A 15,203-nucleotide genomic window follows, 5' to 3' on the forward strand; every position below is an offset into this window, starting at 1 on the left:
AGATTTGAAACCTAGCAGTCCAGTTCAAGTCTGAGCTTTTAACCACCGTGCTTTCTCTCACAATAATAAGGTCCACTCTATTGGGTTGTGAGGATTAAAGGAGTTAATTCATGTGAAAGTACTTAAAACTGCTTCTGTAAATAGCAAAGTTTCTCATTCTCTCTCCCCTCTGTGTATACACATAATCTCAGAAGAAAAAATTTCTCAGCATGAATAATGAACTGGCCACTTAATATACTGCTCCCAAAAATTAGGGAATCAGGGAAAGTGCAGATACTCCAGTACTTTCAGCCTTTTGTAGTGCACTTTCACCAATGAAATAAAAGTTGGTTTTGCATCTCATTTGCATAATCAAACAACTTTCTTTGACTTGTCGTTTGCTTTTTTTTTATGACAGAGAGAGAGAGGGGGACAAATAGGGACAGACAGACAGGAAGGGAGAGAGAGATGAGAAGTATCATCAATTCTTCATTGCGGCTCCTTAGTCTCCTTAGTTGTTCATTGATTGCTTTCTCATATGTGGCTTGACGGGAAGGCGGGGGGGGGGGGGGGGTGCACTGGTGCTATAGCAGACCAAGTAACCCCTTGCTCAAGCCAGCAACCATGGGGTCATGTCTATGATCCCATACTCAAGCCAATGACCCCATGCTCAAGCTGATGAGCCTGCGCTCAAGCCGGTGACCTCAGAGTCTCAAACCTGGGTCCTCTGTGTCCCAGTTGGATGCTCTAGCCACTGCACCACCGCCTGGTCAGGCTGTCATTTGCTTTCCTGATGTTCTTGTTTAATTAAAAAATAATGCGCCTTTATCACTTCATATTCATTTTGAAATATCCCCTAATTTTTGTGAGCAGTATATATGACCTATATAACCTCAATTCTCATAATTGCCTACAAAATAGATTGTATTATAATTCCCATTGTATAGGAAGAAATGAAGCTCCAAAGGTAGGAGGGCAAAACACATACATGGAGGAGCTACAGTGAGAATGAAAATGCTCATCTAGAGTATTTTGTGACCCTTTCCAAGTGTTGTGACTTAATCATGTGTGGCTTCCTTCCCTACTCTTCTCATTTCCTTCTCCCTGAGCAAACTAAGAAATAAGTCAATTACTACCTACATGCCAATCCATTCCTACCTCAGAAACCACTCTCTTGAACTCGTCAGAACAAGGTTCTACCTAAGATACCTTCCCACCTAATCATCCCACAGGCATCTCAAATTGTGTATGCCCCAATAGAAATTTGTTATCTTTCCCTACTCAATATTGTCTTCTACCTCGACCCCAGACACGTTGCTCATGTATTCTATTTCAATGAATACTGCCCAAACAGAAAAGCTGGTATTCATCCTATGTTCCTTCCCATCCATATACTACATCTAATCAGATACCAGGTCCTTATTGGTGTTTTGATCAAAATCCAGTCCTGTTGATTTTATCTTTTAAAAAAATCTTTCTTCTGCCCTTCCTTATCTCTCCATTTCTACTACCCTAGTTCAGATATTCATTTCCCTTGTCTGGTCTCTGGGCCTCTGTGTTGAGTTTTCCCAGATAATCATTCACTTTCTTCTTATTCAGTGATTGAGATACTGTCAATTTCTTAGCACAACAAAGCTCTTTTAAATCTGATCTGAGAAGGCTTAGAACTGTATCTCCTACCACACTTTGCCTGGCTCTATACACTTAGCCAAACCAAACTATTCATTTCTGAAAACAAATAGCTTTTCCATCTCCTTTTGCTACTCCCTTAGCTACATCCTACCCGCTTTTCCTCTGGACAAACTCATCTTCCTCCAAGTGTTTCCTTGAAATCTCTCACTAACCCAAGCACTTAGGGCCTATTTCAATACCAGGGTAACTTGTTCATACCCCAGTACCGAATTGATCACAATATATCATAATTGTTTTCCATTACAAACCTTTTTAACAATTTAATTGATTTTTTTTTTTTTTGTATTTTTCTGAAGTTGGAAATGGGGAGGCAGACAGACTCCCACATGTGCCCGACCGGGATCCACCCGGCATGCCCACCAGGGGGCGATGCTCTGCCCATCTGGGGCGTTGCTCTGTTGCAACCAGAGCCATTCTAGCAGCTGAGGCAGAGGCCACAGAGCCATCCTCAGCGGCCCGGGGCCAACTTTGCTCCAATGGAGCCTTGGCTGCGGGAGAAGAAGAGAGAGACAGAGAGGAAGGAGAGGGGAAGGGGTGGAGGAGCAGATGGGCGCTTCTCCTGTGTGCCCTGGCCGAGAATCGAACCCGGGACTCCTGCACCCCAGGCCGATGCTCTACCACTGAGCCAACCGGCCAGGGCCCATTACAGACCTTTTTAACAATTTAATTGATTTTATTTTTTAAAATTTATTGATTTAGAGAGAGAGGAAGGGAGGAAGACAGACACAGATCAATGTGTCCTGATCAGGGATCAAACCAGCAATTTTAACATACTGGGACAATACTCTAACCAACTGAGCTATCTATCCAGGGCTGTAACCTTTTTTTTTTTTTTTTTTTTTTTTTGTATTTTTCTGAAGTTGGAAACAGGGAGGCAGTCAGACAGACACTCCTGCATGCGCCGAACTGGGATCCACCCGGCATGCCCACCAGGGGGTGATGCTCTGCCCATCTGGGGGGTTGCTCTGTTGCAACCAGAGCCATTCTAGCGCCTGAGGCAGAGGCCATAGAGCCATCCTTAGTGCCCGGGCCAACTTTGCTCCAATGGAGCCTTGGCTGCGGGAGGGGAAGAGAGAGACAGAGAGGAAGGAGGGAGGGGTGAAGCAGATGGGCGCTTCTCTTGTGTGCCCTGGCCGGGAATCAAACCCGGGACTCCTGCACGCCAGGCCAACGCTCTACCACTGAGCCAACCAGCCAGGGCCCAGGGCTGTAAGCTATTTTAGGATTATTTTTTTCAATCTTTGCATCCCCACAAACTAGAATGTCTAATGCAAACTAAGGCTCGGTTGGTATTTCCTATAGAATGAACGATTATGAAAGATTAAGAGCCATGAAAAATTTCTCACTCTAAAGTACAACACTGATTTGGGAAGAAATTATCCTTTTGTTTTTGTTTACAAATCTATTGATTTTTAGAGAAAGGGAGAGAGGAGAGAGAAAAATGCTTGTTGCACTTATTAATGCATTCATTGGTTGTTTCTTGCATATGCCCTGACTGGATTGAACCCACAACCTTGATGTATCAGGACAATGTTCTAACTAATTGAGCTACCGGGCCAGGGCATACAAATTACTTTCTAATGTTAACATCAGCACCATTGGAAATTCAGCAATTACTATATCCCCCTTAGCCAGATAATAGAGGCTTATCAGACATGCTAATTTGGTCAAGACTATGCCAGTTCCCATTAAAGGGGTTTGACAGGTCTGCTGCCTCCCAAGTTGTGCTTTAAGCTTTTATACAGGTTTTAAACAGGTTGCCAAGTGAGAACAGAGAAGACAATGGAGACAATCAGTAGTAGCTGCTTCTCCAGCTAGCCAAGAGCTTGGACTAAAATGGGGTCCACGAGTTGCCAAGGCTGCAAAGACCAATTAATATAGTGAATTTAAGGGCATTGGCTCTGAAGTCAGATGGACTTAAGATTCCAATCCTGGTTATACCACTTACCATGTGACCTTGAGTAAGTTATTGAACCTCTACAAACTTTTTATTCCTCACTAAAACACAGGGATAGCCCTAGCCGGTTAACTCAACCAGTTAAGAGCATCGTCTAGAAATGACAAAGTTGAATGTTCAATCACTGGTCAGGGTACACACAGGAAGCAACCAAGAGATACACAACTGAGTGGAACAAATGGATGCTTCCCTTTCCCCTGCTCTCTCTCCCCTTAGTCTTTCTAAAAAAAAAATCAATAAAAATTAAGCCCTGGCTGGATAGCTCAGTTGGAGCAGTGTCCCTAAGCACAGAAGTTGCCGGTTCCATTCCCCGGTCAGGGCACATATAGGAGCAGCTGGATGTTCCCGTTTCTCTCTCTCCCTACCTCTCTCAAAACAAAAACAAACAAAACAAAACATACAGGTATAATACCTACCTGTCAAAGTTGCTATAAGGTCTCATAAGTATATAGAAATACTTTTTCAACTGTTCAGAGCTTAAACCCACAGTAAGTGTTGGATAAATGCTAGCGACTACTACCACTGCCATGTGTTTTCTACTGCATCCACAGGGTACAGGCCCCAACAATCGGTATCGCTATACTCATGCCAGCTCCACCAGGAAGAAGCACAGCAGATTGAGTGACTACATTCCAGGACGGAGACCAGTTCTCTTTCCCACTACTACACCAAGAGCAAGGTCAGGGTCAAGTTTTCTTATACCATTTCTTCAAGGGAGCCCCAAAAGATGTTAACATCAACAAATCTCTCAAACAGCACCCTCCCAAGATGGTCCCAGGAACTAAAGATTTCCCTTTCATTCAGCAGCACAGAAGTCAAATTAGAAAGAGTGGGGCTAATCTGCTGCCTCTCAGAGCAAGGAATCCTTAGGCCAAAGTCAGAGAAGGATGGGCTTGAGGTGGGTGTGCACTGTCAGGGTTGGGGTAGGAGGTGTATGGGTCCACAAGCCCGTCACAAAGATATTTCTAAGTTATGTAAAATATTGTGTATATACATCTCCTAGAAATAAGGTCCATTACATTTATCAGCAGCATCTCAAGGGTTTAAGCCCGTAAAGATTAACCACTGTTTTAAGAAGATTAGGAAAGATAGAAGAAGAGAGGATTTATTTCTTTCCATTCAGGGCAGCCTCCCTGCTAGCCTAGGCTCAGAGTCTTTACAAACAATGCCATCTCACATCCACTCCCCACCCCAGTCTGGCCTCTAGCCATCATACCCCAGAAAACAGACAAAGAGGGACCTCAGGGATAAAGGTCTTTATTCAACAAAGTTAGCTCACTCAGTAACAAAAGAACAGGAGGTAACATTCCACCAAAGGTCTAGAGCAATGTCCATCCCTGGCAGCAGGAAGCACAGCCCACTGCCATATAGCTACAGCTCAAAGCCTCTGGTGGCCAATCAGAGGTCATAGTTGGGGTTCTTCCGAAGGATAACAAAACCTTCCAGAATGGGGGTGACAGGGAGAAACTCCTCAGTTGCCAATTCTGCCCGCTCCCCATGGGCCAACAACACTGGGGTTGTGTGTGTCTGGAACCCTGTGATGGTCTTAGGTTTGCCAGCCTGGCCCACCACATCCACTGCCTAGAGGGTAAAAAAATTGAGAAGAAGGGACTCCAAAGAGAAATGCAGCAGCAACCCAGAGCCCATACCAGTTTCAGAGAAGCAAGTAGGTATACATGCATTCTCCAAGTTCTAGAAAACAGTCTCTGAGCCTTCCCCTCTGCTTAACCCCTTACCTGGCCCACACGGACAGACACTGGCAATGGCCGTAGCTCTTCATCAAATGTAACCAGCATTCGGGGCTGCATGGCAGCCACCAGCCCATACAATACATAGTGAGATTTGCCTAGAATTACTGGGGGAAGAACACATGACAAACACAGTTAGAGGCAACAGGACAGGCCTGGGCTTGAACCCTGGACCCCACTCTAGCCCGTACTCTTTTAACGCCTTAGTCATATAGCTGAACCCACACTCCTCCCCTCATATACCCTAGTATACACCAGAGATGCCCCACCTTATTCTGCCCGCAGCCCTCAAACTTGATAATCGCCTCCCCCCAGTCACTTAGGAGCAAAAACTGGGCTCAATTCTCCATCCTCAAAATCTCTTTGGGACCGATCAGAAGTATGAGAGATGTAAGTTTCATGTAGTCCATCACAGGCCCTAAAACCTAAGGAACCCAGAGCGGTAAGGAGCTAACTCAGAGTTTTGCTCCTAAATTATCAAGGTGGCTCGGGCAGGTGTGGAGACAGGGTACAAAGTGCCACTACATAAAATTCCTGACAGGAACTCACTGTTGCGGACATCCAGGAAAGAGACAAGCACAGTGAGTAGCCCAGCCACGGCCACTTGACTCATAAGCTGTCGGTCACTGTGGTAGGGGCAGAGGGTGAGTGTGCCCTTCCCCAAATGTGTCAGGCCCTAAAATATACAGGAAGAAGTGGAAGTAGAAAGTCACATTTGAAAAGACATCACCTAACTTGGCCACACTGAAATCTAACTGACATCCTCCCTCCAGACCGAACTCAAGGTCCCCTTCGTGTCACTAAATGTCTCCCCTCCATCCCCACAGATATGTCCCTTGGCACACTCTAAGGAAAAGAGTTATCTTCTTTACCTGGGCCAAGCGCACCATGAAGAGGTTGTTGGGGTCCTTGGCATGATACTGGGCTAACTGGCGCAGCATTGCAGCCAGACGGGCATTATTGGTACCTGGCAATGTTAAGCATCACAGCGAATTCAAAAAGAGTAACCTCAAACCTTCCCCCAAACTGCTTATGATCTTTTTCTGACTGATACTTACCACTGCCCACCATGCCCATGGCAAAGATGGAGTTATAGGAAACTTCTGGGTCAGCATCATGAGAGAATTTGCTTAGGGTATCCAGAATGTTGAGTCGTGGATTTGAAACAGAGATTAAGGCCAGTGCTAAAGGCACAGCCCGTCGGAGTGTGGGCTCCCCATATCTCAGCTGGACAAGGGTATTACAGAAAACAGTAAAAATAAGCTTTCTTACAGAAACAGACTGATAGGTAAAGGAGCTTTAATTGAATTTTATAGAAAGAGCACAAAAAAAAACATTACTCAACCATGAAAACCCATCAGGAAAGTCCCCTATGGCGAATCCCAAGCATTAAAACTGGTATATTCTCATCTTTTCCACGTTATACTCACCAGGTGGCCAAAGGTTCGTAGTGCCATCTCCGCACCAATCTCTTCCCCCATAGCAATCAGGGCAATCCCCAGTACAGCCACTCCCTGCAATTAAAGAGGCAGCAGAACTCAGTAAGCTCAGGGAACAAAAATACCCTTGACCGGAGTCCTAAGAAGAAAAAGCTGTCGTGTGGGCTACACTCTTATCCCTCGTATGCTATTTCAATACACAGCAATACCCAGAGGGGTTCACAAACAAACCCAAACCTGCTCCCCTGCAAGCTTTTCCTCCCTGAGAGCCTTACTCATAGTGCCCAGATGCCCAAAGCACCTGATGTGCTCCCATGTCAGCGGGGGCTTCCTTCTTGTCCTTGTCCTTCTTTTCTTTCTTGTCTTTGTCTTCTTCCTTTTCCTTGGAGTCAAAGTGTTCGCTACAAATGTGGAGCAGTTGCTGTACCTTCAGTACATTCCCAGAGCCTGCAGCAGGATGGTAAGAGTGAAGAAGGGTAGAAATGAGAAGGTACCAAGGAAAAGCTTACTCCAGGAATAAACACTATACAATCTAATGCAGATCAGAACGACTGAACAAGTAGAAACAATCTGAGAAAAGGTCCAGAGAGAAATGAGGAGTCACTGGGAAACCTAAGACACAGACCTGCATAGGCACACACATCCACCAAGGTGTTGGCAAAGCTGCGGAATGGCTCTGACACAACCTCCAGTGCAGCCAGGATTGCCTCAATGGCCTCTCCTTTCCCTGCAGGACAGATTCTAAGGGTCAGAAGATACTTGCTCTGTACAGCACAGCTTAACACTTAATCCCTCTCTGTTGTACCCACTGACTGTCAGTCTGTTGCCCAAATAGAGGAGACATCCCCTCACCCAGATGATTGAGGCCCAGTCCAAGAGGAAGCCAACGGGCATAAGTGTCCTTGAGTTCAGTCTCTGACTTTTCCATGATGGTCTGAAGGATAGTGGAAGTGACATCTCCATTACAGGATCCCACTGCTATCATTCCACAGGCTAGAGCTGTAACACCTGCTACCTAGAAATAGAAAAATCAGTATTACACATAGGAAGCTGTTAAAATAATTGCTTACCTATTTTGACTCCAGACAGCCATTTCCTACAGCCTGCTGTAACCATACTAGGTAAAAATTCCTATTTGATGTAGGACAAAATAACTACAGTAGCAACAAGCCTGGTGGTGGTGCAGTGGATAGAGTATGGACTTGGACGTAGAGGACCCAGGCTCGAAACCCCAAGGTTGCCGGCTTGAGCATGGGCTCACCAGCTTGAGCGTGAGGTCGGTGGCTTGAGCATGGGATCATAGACATGACCCCATGGTCGCCAGCGTGAGCCCAAGGTTGCTGGATTGAGCAAGGGGTCACTCGCTCTGCTGTAGTGCCCCCCACCCCTCCCTGTCAAGGCACATATGAAAAAGCAATCAATGAATAACTAAAGTGCCGCAATAAAGAATTGATGTTTCTCATCTCTCTCCCTTCCTGTCTGTCTGTCCCTATCTGTCCCTCTCTCTGTCACAGAAAAACAACAACAATAGTAGCAACAATTCACAGAATACTTAACTATGTCGGCCACTATGCCAACTGCTTTGCATACTGTTAACATTTAATCACAACAACCCCAACAAAACAAAACAGGTCCTACTGTTATTCCTCTTTTACTGGTGAGAAAAAATGAAGCGTAAAGATGTTATGTGCCCAAGATCACACTGCTTATAAGCAGAGGTGGTAGGATTTGAACTGAGGCTTTTTTTTTTTTTTTTTTTTTAATTTATTGACTTTTGTGAGAGAGAGAGATAGGAACACTGGTCTGTTCCTACATGTGCCCTGACCAGAGATAAACCAGCAATCTCTGTGCTTCAGGGTGATGCTCTAACCAACCAAGTTATCTGGACAGGACTAAATTGAGGTCTTTTTGACTTAAGCCTATGCAATACTTAGCCATCACTAAAATGTCTCTGCACAAAAAAATTTAGGGTTGAGAGGCCAACTTGTGGTGGCACAGTGGATAAAGCAACAACCTGGAGTGCTGAGGTCGCCAGTTCGAAACCCTAGGCTTGCCTGGTCAAGGCACACATGAGAGTTGATATTTCTTGCTCTTCTCCCTCTCTGTACCTCTCTCTCTCTTCTCTAAAAGTGAATAAATAAAAACCTTAGGGTTGGCAATAACTAAGAACAGTGAGAATCACCTATTCTAAGCAGGTTTAAGTTACTCCCCATTCTAGTCTGATATTTCCTCATGGATCCCAAGGGCTGGAACTCAATACCAAACCGTTAATGCTTTAGCAGCAATGCCACTGGGGACTTAGAATCCCAGTTCCAAGGGATTTCACTGAAAGTGATACAGTTCCCCCTCTCCTACCTCAAACCCCATTTCTTTTTTTCACTATTTATCAGAGAGTGGTAGGACTCAGAGTACCTTTCCCATCTCCCCTAAATGACCAATAGCCTCAACTCGCCTCCATACTGGACTTGGAATCTCCCATCACAGGCAGCAGCAGTGTTAGAACATCTTCACGATTGGAGCCAGCATAGGCCAAGCCTAGCCTGCAAAAGCCAGTGAGATGCCAAAATGAAAAACAAAAAACAAGCGCGGGAGATGTAGTCCCCAACATACCCAAGGATAGGACAAGGAAGAAACAAAAGGAGAATTGGTCACTCATTCATCATTTCAATAGTTATCAAGAGTCAAATATTTGAGGCATGGCGGCAGTTCCTGGCAATACAATGGTGAAAAGAGCCAATTCCTGGCCCTGGCCGGTTGGCTCAGTGGTAGAGCATCGGCCTGGCGTGCAGAATCCGGGGTTCGATTCCCGGCCAGGGCACACAGGAGAAGCGCCCATTTGCTTCTCCACCCCCACCCCCTCCTTCCTCTCTGTCTCTCTCTTCCCCTCCCGCAGCCAAGGCTCCATTGGAGCAAAGATGGCCCGGGCACTGGGGATGGCTCCTTGGCCTCTGCCCCAGGCGCTAGAGTGGCTCTGGTCGCCGCAGAGCGACACCCCGGAGGGGCAGAGCATCGCCCCCTGGTGGGCAGAGCGTAGCCCCTGGTGGGCGTGCCAGGTGGATCCCGGTCGGGCGCATGCGGGAGTCTGTCTGACTGTCTCTCCCCGTTTCCGGCTTCAGAAAAAATACAAAAAAAAAAAAAAAAAAGGAAAGAGCCAATTCCTGTTTTCACAGAGTTTTCAGGCTGAGCACTACCAGAAGGAGAAGCAATAAGCCTTACCCAAAGATGGAACCAAGTCTCATAGTGTTGCTGTTGTGGAGAACATAGTCTGAGAGCAGTGCCAAAGCAGGGTCACACTCATTCCGGACCCCAGAATTCACAATGCCACAGGCCAGGAGGGCTCCTGACTGCAAAATGCAAACAGATTCTTCATCAGGCTACTCTACCTCCCTCGCTGCAAAGATGCAACATGGGCCTCAGAGCAGCACCTGCCTTTATTCAAGTGAAAAACCACATAGACCTTACCAATGAAAGGGAGGCCCTGTGGGCCTTAGAACAGGGAAGCGAGATGTCCCCATTAGTAAGCTGTGCCCAGACCAACCTTGATGTAATCCTCAGAAGAGTACAGGTACTTGTCAATCTGGGTAAGGCCACCATCCACATCCCACAGCAGAATCATGCCAAGAGATGCAGCTGCACTCAACATTCCTGTGCCGAGGAAAAATCTGTCTTAAAATGGTCCTACATTGAGAAAACTGTTATGAGGAGCTCTCCAAGGAACTGCATTGGGGATTGTCAGGTAACGTATGAATCTAGGAAGACAACCAGTGACCAGAGCAACACAAAAATAAAGGAGGGACAAAATCATACCATGGTCCTTGTTCTTGTAAAGCCATTTGTTGCCATCATCAGTCAGCAGCTTATCCTGGCCAAAGGCTGCGTTCACAAAGCCGTTCACAAAGGAGGAGGCCAGGTTCATGCGGGCAGAGTCCACTTGAGAGCCACTGCCCCCAAACCCTGCACAGGAAGGGCAAGAAAGGAACATTGCGGTTGATCCCTGGTTCCGGGCTGGCCTCTGAGGATCCTCTACCTTTGCTTCCAACAGTGATCGGGAGAAAAGGTATGTGGGAATTCTGAGGTCTATAGGATAAATGTGTTGGGCAAACCTATCCTTCCCAAAACAAGGGGCATAATTAACAAGCTTTAAATCCCCACAAACATGCAGATAGCTACTCACTGTTATTCTCTAGGTGGGTTTTATAGATGTCATCAGGCACCTTGGGCTCCATGATATCCAGCTGAAGAGAAGTCAGAGGGTCACAGCTACTCCCCCCGTCCTCCCCTAGCTGTCCCGTCTGCTATCCCACTGAATGACAATTCTAACAAAGGAGAGTCTAGTCACAGTTATAGTCAGAGAGGTGAAATGCCAGGTAGAATGACAACCAAGGAAGCCTTCGGGCCCTGGCCGGTTGGCTCAGCGGTAGAGCGTCGGCCTGGCATACAAGAGACCCGGGTTCGATTCCTGGCCAGGGCACACAGGAGAAGCACCCATCTGCTGCTCCACCCCTCCCCCTCACCTTCCTCTCTGTCTCTCTCTTCCCCTCCCGCAGCCAAGGCTCCATTGGAGCAAAGATGGCCCGGGCACCGAGGATGCCCCCATGGACTCTGCCTCAGGCGCTAGAGTGGCTCTGGTTGCAACAGAGCGACGCCCCAGATGGGCAGAGCATCGCCCCCTGGTGGGCATGCAGGGTGGATCCCAGTTGGGTGCATGCAGGAGTCTGTCTGACTGCCTCCCTGTTTCCAGCTTTGGAAAAATGGGGGGGGGGGGGGGAGCCTTCATAGAAAAGGGCAGTCACACCTCCCGAGCCAACGCCAAGAAGTTGCTGTTGAGCTGCACGTTGGACATGATCTCTGTCAGGTCCTCATACTCCTCCACATCTTCACTCAGCTCCAGAAATACCCCATGCCGGCCCAGCATGAATGCCATCTGCTTTTGCACTACCCTGTGGGAGAGAGCCATCACATCTGCTCAGCCCACGCCCACTAAGGGCACAGAAAAGCCCCTCAAGCCCTATCCAGAAACTATAAGCCCCCAGCCATGAGCTTATCCCTTCCTTTGCCGACTTCTTCCCTACATACACATCCTTGCAAGAGGTGAAGATGTCTTCTACCAGTTCCATGTCATTGAGCATCAATGCCAATCTCAGAGCTTCAGGGAAGCGACTGAACTTTCGGAACACACCCAAGGCACAACGCAGTAGGGCAGAGTTCTCAGGTTCGGGCACATAATTCACACAACTACAGAAGTAAAAATAATAAAGGAATCAGAAGTTCCAGATATCTATTTACTTCATTTAATTCACTTACCAAGAATAAAAAATAAATGCTATATTTATATTATCTAGGCACTATACCAGATACTAGGACTACGAAGGAGACATGTTTCTGTCCTCAAATAGCTTACAGATATCAACAAATTAAACAAATTAATTACATGGCCCAGGCCGGGTGGCTCAGTAGACAGAGTGTTGTCCCAGCATGCTGAGATCGTGAGTTCAATCCTCAGTCAGAGCACATAGAAGATACAATCAATAAGTACCCAACTAAATGGGACGAGCTGATGCTTCTCTCTCTCTCTCTCTCTCTCTCTCATCTCTGTCTCAAATCAATGGAAAATTTTTTTAAAAAAGTAACTACAGTTTGATGCTACCTTTGATGCAAATATCTGGGATAATAGAGGAGGCACAATTAAGAGAGAAGGTAGGCTGCGAAGGTAGGCCTGCCACCATTCCCCACCATACTCGCTCACCTGGTGAGATAAAGGCAGACCTTTGCATATGCATTCTCATCAATGTCCTTCTCCAGCATATCCACCTGCTCAATTTCCATGAGCAAGTCACAGGCCTCATGCTCTGCATTGTGGGCCATGTTGTAGGGGACAATCTCCTTCACCAGGGTCAGCAGTGGCTCCCTCTGTGTCTTCTCTGCATCATCCAACTCCTGCCACTCCTTAGCCACTTCTCCTGCTAGATGCCTATGGATAGGCCCAGACCATTAGGGGAGCACTTCTCAACAGGTCAAAGAATTTAGTGTCTGGGAAACTCAATACACTGTTATTCCAAAACAGATAGTACTCTAAGACTGAACTCAGAATTATGTCTCAAAACCCCATTCAGATTCCCAAGAAAAGGTCTTACCTGACATACTCATGACCCCACGATGCCAACTCCTCCTGGGATCCCACTAGCCGATACTTGAGGCACTCACGCTCCCCGCTCATGGTCATGGCCAAAACAGAAATGATATCAGCAGCAAAACGCTTTAAAGAAACCAGTCTTTTAAGTCAAATCCAGAATAAGGGAAGTATTACATTATGGAGTCAAAATCACTATCACTATCCCCAAAATTAGGTATTAACTATACACCAGCCTCTGTTACATAGAGCATCCAAGCTAAGCCTCAGGATAACTCCAAGGTTAGTGTTGTTATCTCCCTTTTAAAAAAACATGGCTGAAGGGTGGTAATAAGGGGAAAATGGAGAAAGATGGACTATCAACTTTATACTAATCACAATAATAAAATATTAAAAGGTTTTATGCAGAAAAGACTCACAATCTAGAAAGACCACTATAACTTCTGTATGAAAGACAACTGTATAGGAAGTCAAAAACAAAAGGAAAAAGGTCAGTTAGGAGGCTGCTATAGTAATTCAGATTTTCTGGATTAGGGCTGTTTCAACAGGCAAAGAAGTGATTTAACTGGCAGCGTATTTTAAAGGTAAGAAAAGAATGAATGTGCATGGGATAACAGGAAACAAAAAATATTAAGGTTAAACATAAGTTAAAAATATAGTAGATCATGATAGTAAAACATCAACTTCCAACATAAATGATAGAAACAGTGTCTTTTAAGGAGGTAAGTCTCCTGTCAGCTCTTAGGTCAGTATTTTGACTATGATAAGTTCTGTTCCACTAGCTCAGGTCTCAGGTCTATCAGGCTTCCTGTGACTCCAAGTGCCAGGGGTCCTCATGACAAGGAATTCCTAAACTAGGCCTCCACCAGCTTCTGAAACAGTTTTACCTTATTCTCCCCAGGGGACATGTTCTCGTATATTTCCTTCAGCTTGCCATAGTGCGGGCGCAGAAATTTGAGAGGCTTGGGCACGGAAGTCATGGAAGTTGTAGAAGAACGAATCTGCCTCCGCAGTTCCTCCAGGGCTGGTCGGTACAGGGACGTGTCCTTCTCCTGATCAGGAGATGGATCAGACAAAGAAAGAGTCACATCCCTTAAGTCATAATACACAGGTGTTTAACAATTCCCCTAGGAGTCACTGTTTTATTCATCTGTGAGTCCCCCCCATCTCTGAGTCTACCTGCTCACTGCCTGGCACAAATACAAAGGACCCCAGCTGAGAGTTCAAGAACTGCTTCTCTTAGAGAGAAAGCTACAAAATGTGTCAAATATTCATTGTTCCTATCCTCCCTCACAGCATCGTCATACCACTGATCCTAACATACAGTGCATGTTTCCCTATACCTCACATAGTTGTTGCCCCAAAACGGAATAAAGCAAACAAGTGGGAAAGCTCCCTCCAAACACGCACCCACTCAAGTTATAATATGACTCACCCCGAGTCGTTCCACGAGCATCTCCAGTTCATCCTGAAGCTGTTTGTCCTCCTCAGACTGAGGGTTGGGGGAGGAAGCTCATCAAGAGAAGGAATCCCAAACACGACCTCCTCCCATTCACCCTGGGGCAGGTGGACAGTAGCCTGCCTCCTTAGGAGGGACCAGGCAGACAAGGAAAGAGCGTGAATGGGAATTCCTGGTGGGAAGGCAGCCTGGCTTCTAGACCAGTCTCTGCTTGAATGACGTTTCAAAACATGGGGTGACAATGACTCTTCCGGGCCCCCCTCACGACGCAGTGGTGAGGGCTGGTGGGGGCGGCAGAGGTGACAGCGCGGAATGAAGGATGAGGGGCAGAGAGGCGGGGTGCCGGGAGCCCCGAGGGACACCCCATCCGCCCTTTTCCGGGCGCGGCAAGGCCGTTGGATGTCGGGCCCGAGGCCTGCGGAGCCGCCGTGACTCAGCCCGCGGCCTCATCCGCCGGCTCCCGGGGCCATGCCTCACCAGCTCCTGCTCTTTGTCCTTGTCTCCGGCATCCCGCCGCTCCTTGCTGCCCGCCTTCTCCTCTGCGCCGCCGGGTGCCGTTGTTGGGGGTTGCTGGGGTTGCAGCGATGCCTTGTCCCTGCCACCCTCCTCCATCTCCGCCGCCACTGCCGGCCAGCTGCGCGCGCACAACTCACACCACCCGGTTTCCCAGGTAGCCTCGCGCCCATCGCCCACAGCGCCCCTCCTCCTCCAGAGCCCGCCTGTGACCGGAAATGACGCCACAGCCTAGGTGTAGCTCTTGGACCCCCGCCCCCGAAGCCTCAAGGAAAACTTCAATTCC

The 15,203-nt window shown here is 47.1% G+C and overlaps 1 protein-coding gene and 1 non-coding gene across 2 annotated transcripts; both read right to left on the reverse strand.

Annotated features, from left to right (window-relative positions):
- Nucleotides 1-2,235: 2,235 nt before the first annotated feature.
- On the reverse strand, nt 2,236-2,311 carry TRNAP-GGG (transfer RNA proline (anticodon GGG)). The gene has a single exon. It is a non-coding gene; the product is annotated as a tRNA-Pro (tRNA).
- A 2,558-nt stretch (nt 2,312-4,869) lies between these two features.
- On the reverse strand, nt 4,870-15,073 carry PSMD2 (proteasome 26S subunit ubiquitin receptor, non-ATPase 2). The gene is made up of 21 exons (XM_066347124.1): nt 14,882-15,073; nt 14,381-14,437; nt 13,833-13,997; nt 12,950-13,071; nt 12,562-12,786; nt 11,892-12,050; nt 11,611-11,755; nt 10,990-11,050; nt 10,623-10,769; nt 10,354-10,460; nt 10,032-10,159; nt 9,268-9,355; nt 7,668-7,830; nt 7,441-7,542; nt 7,117-7,262; nt 6,807-6,890; nt 6,435-6,603; nt 6,249-6,343; nt 5,926-6,052; nt 5,365-5,483; nt 4,870-5,209 (listed from the first exon to the last, which is right to left on the reverse strand). The coding sequence occupies exons 1-21, from the start codon at nt 15,014-15,016 to the stop codon at nt 5,027-5,029; spliced, it is 2,727 nt and encodes a 908-aa protein (XP_066203221.1). The 5' UTR covers nt 15,017-15,073; the 3' UTR covers nt 4,870-5,026.
- Nucleotides 15,074-15,203: the final 130 nt, after the last annotated feature.

The sequence above is a fragment of the Saccopteryx leptura genome, chromosome 8, assembly GCF_036850995.1.
Source record: "Saccopteryx leptura isolate mSacLep1 chromosome 8, mSacLep1_pri_phased_curated, whole genome shotgun sequence".
In the NCBI taxonomy this organism is placed as follows: domain Eukaryota; kingdom Metazoa; phylum Chordata; class Mammalia; order Chiroptera; family Emballonuridae; genus Saccopteryx; species Saccopteryx leptura.

Bases quoted from the DNA above. Each gene is read 5' to 3' on its own strand.
- PSMD2 (XM_066347124.1), bottom strand. From the start codon at position 15,016: ATGGAGGAGGGTGGCAGGGACAAGGCATCGCTGCAACCCCAGCAACCC. The intron at 14,438-14,881 runs GTGAGGCATGGC...CCCAACCCTCAG, and splicing joins AGGACAAAGAGCAGGAGCTG to TCTGAGGAGGACAAACAGCT. The intron at 5,484-5,925 runs GTGAGTTCCTGT...TTCTTCCCCCAG, and splicing joins TTTCCTGGATGTCCGCAACA to TAATTCTAGGCAAATCTCAC.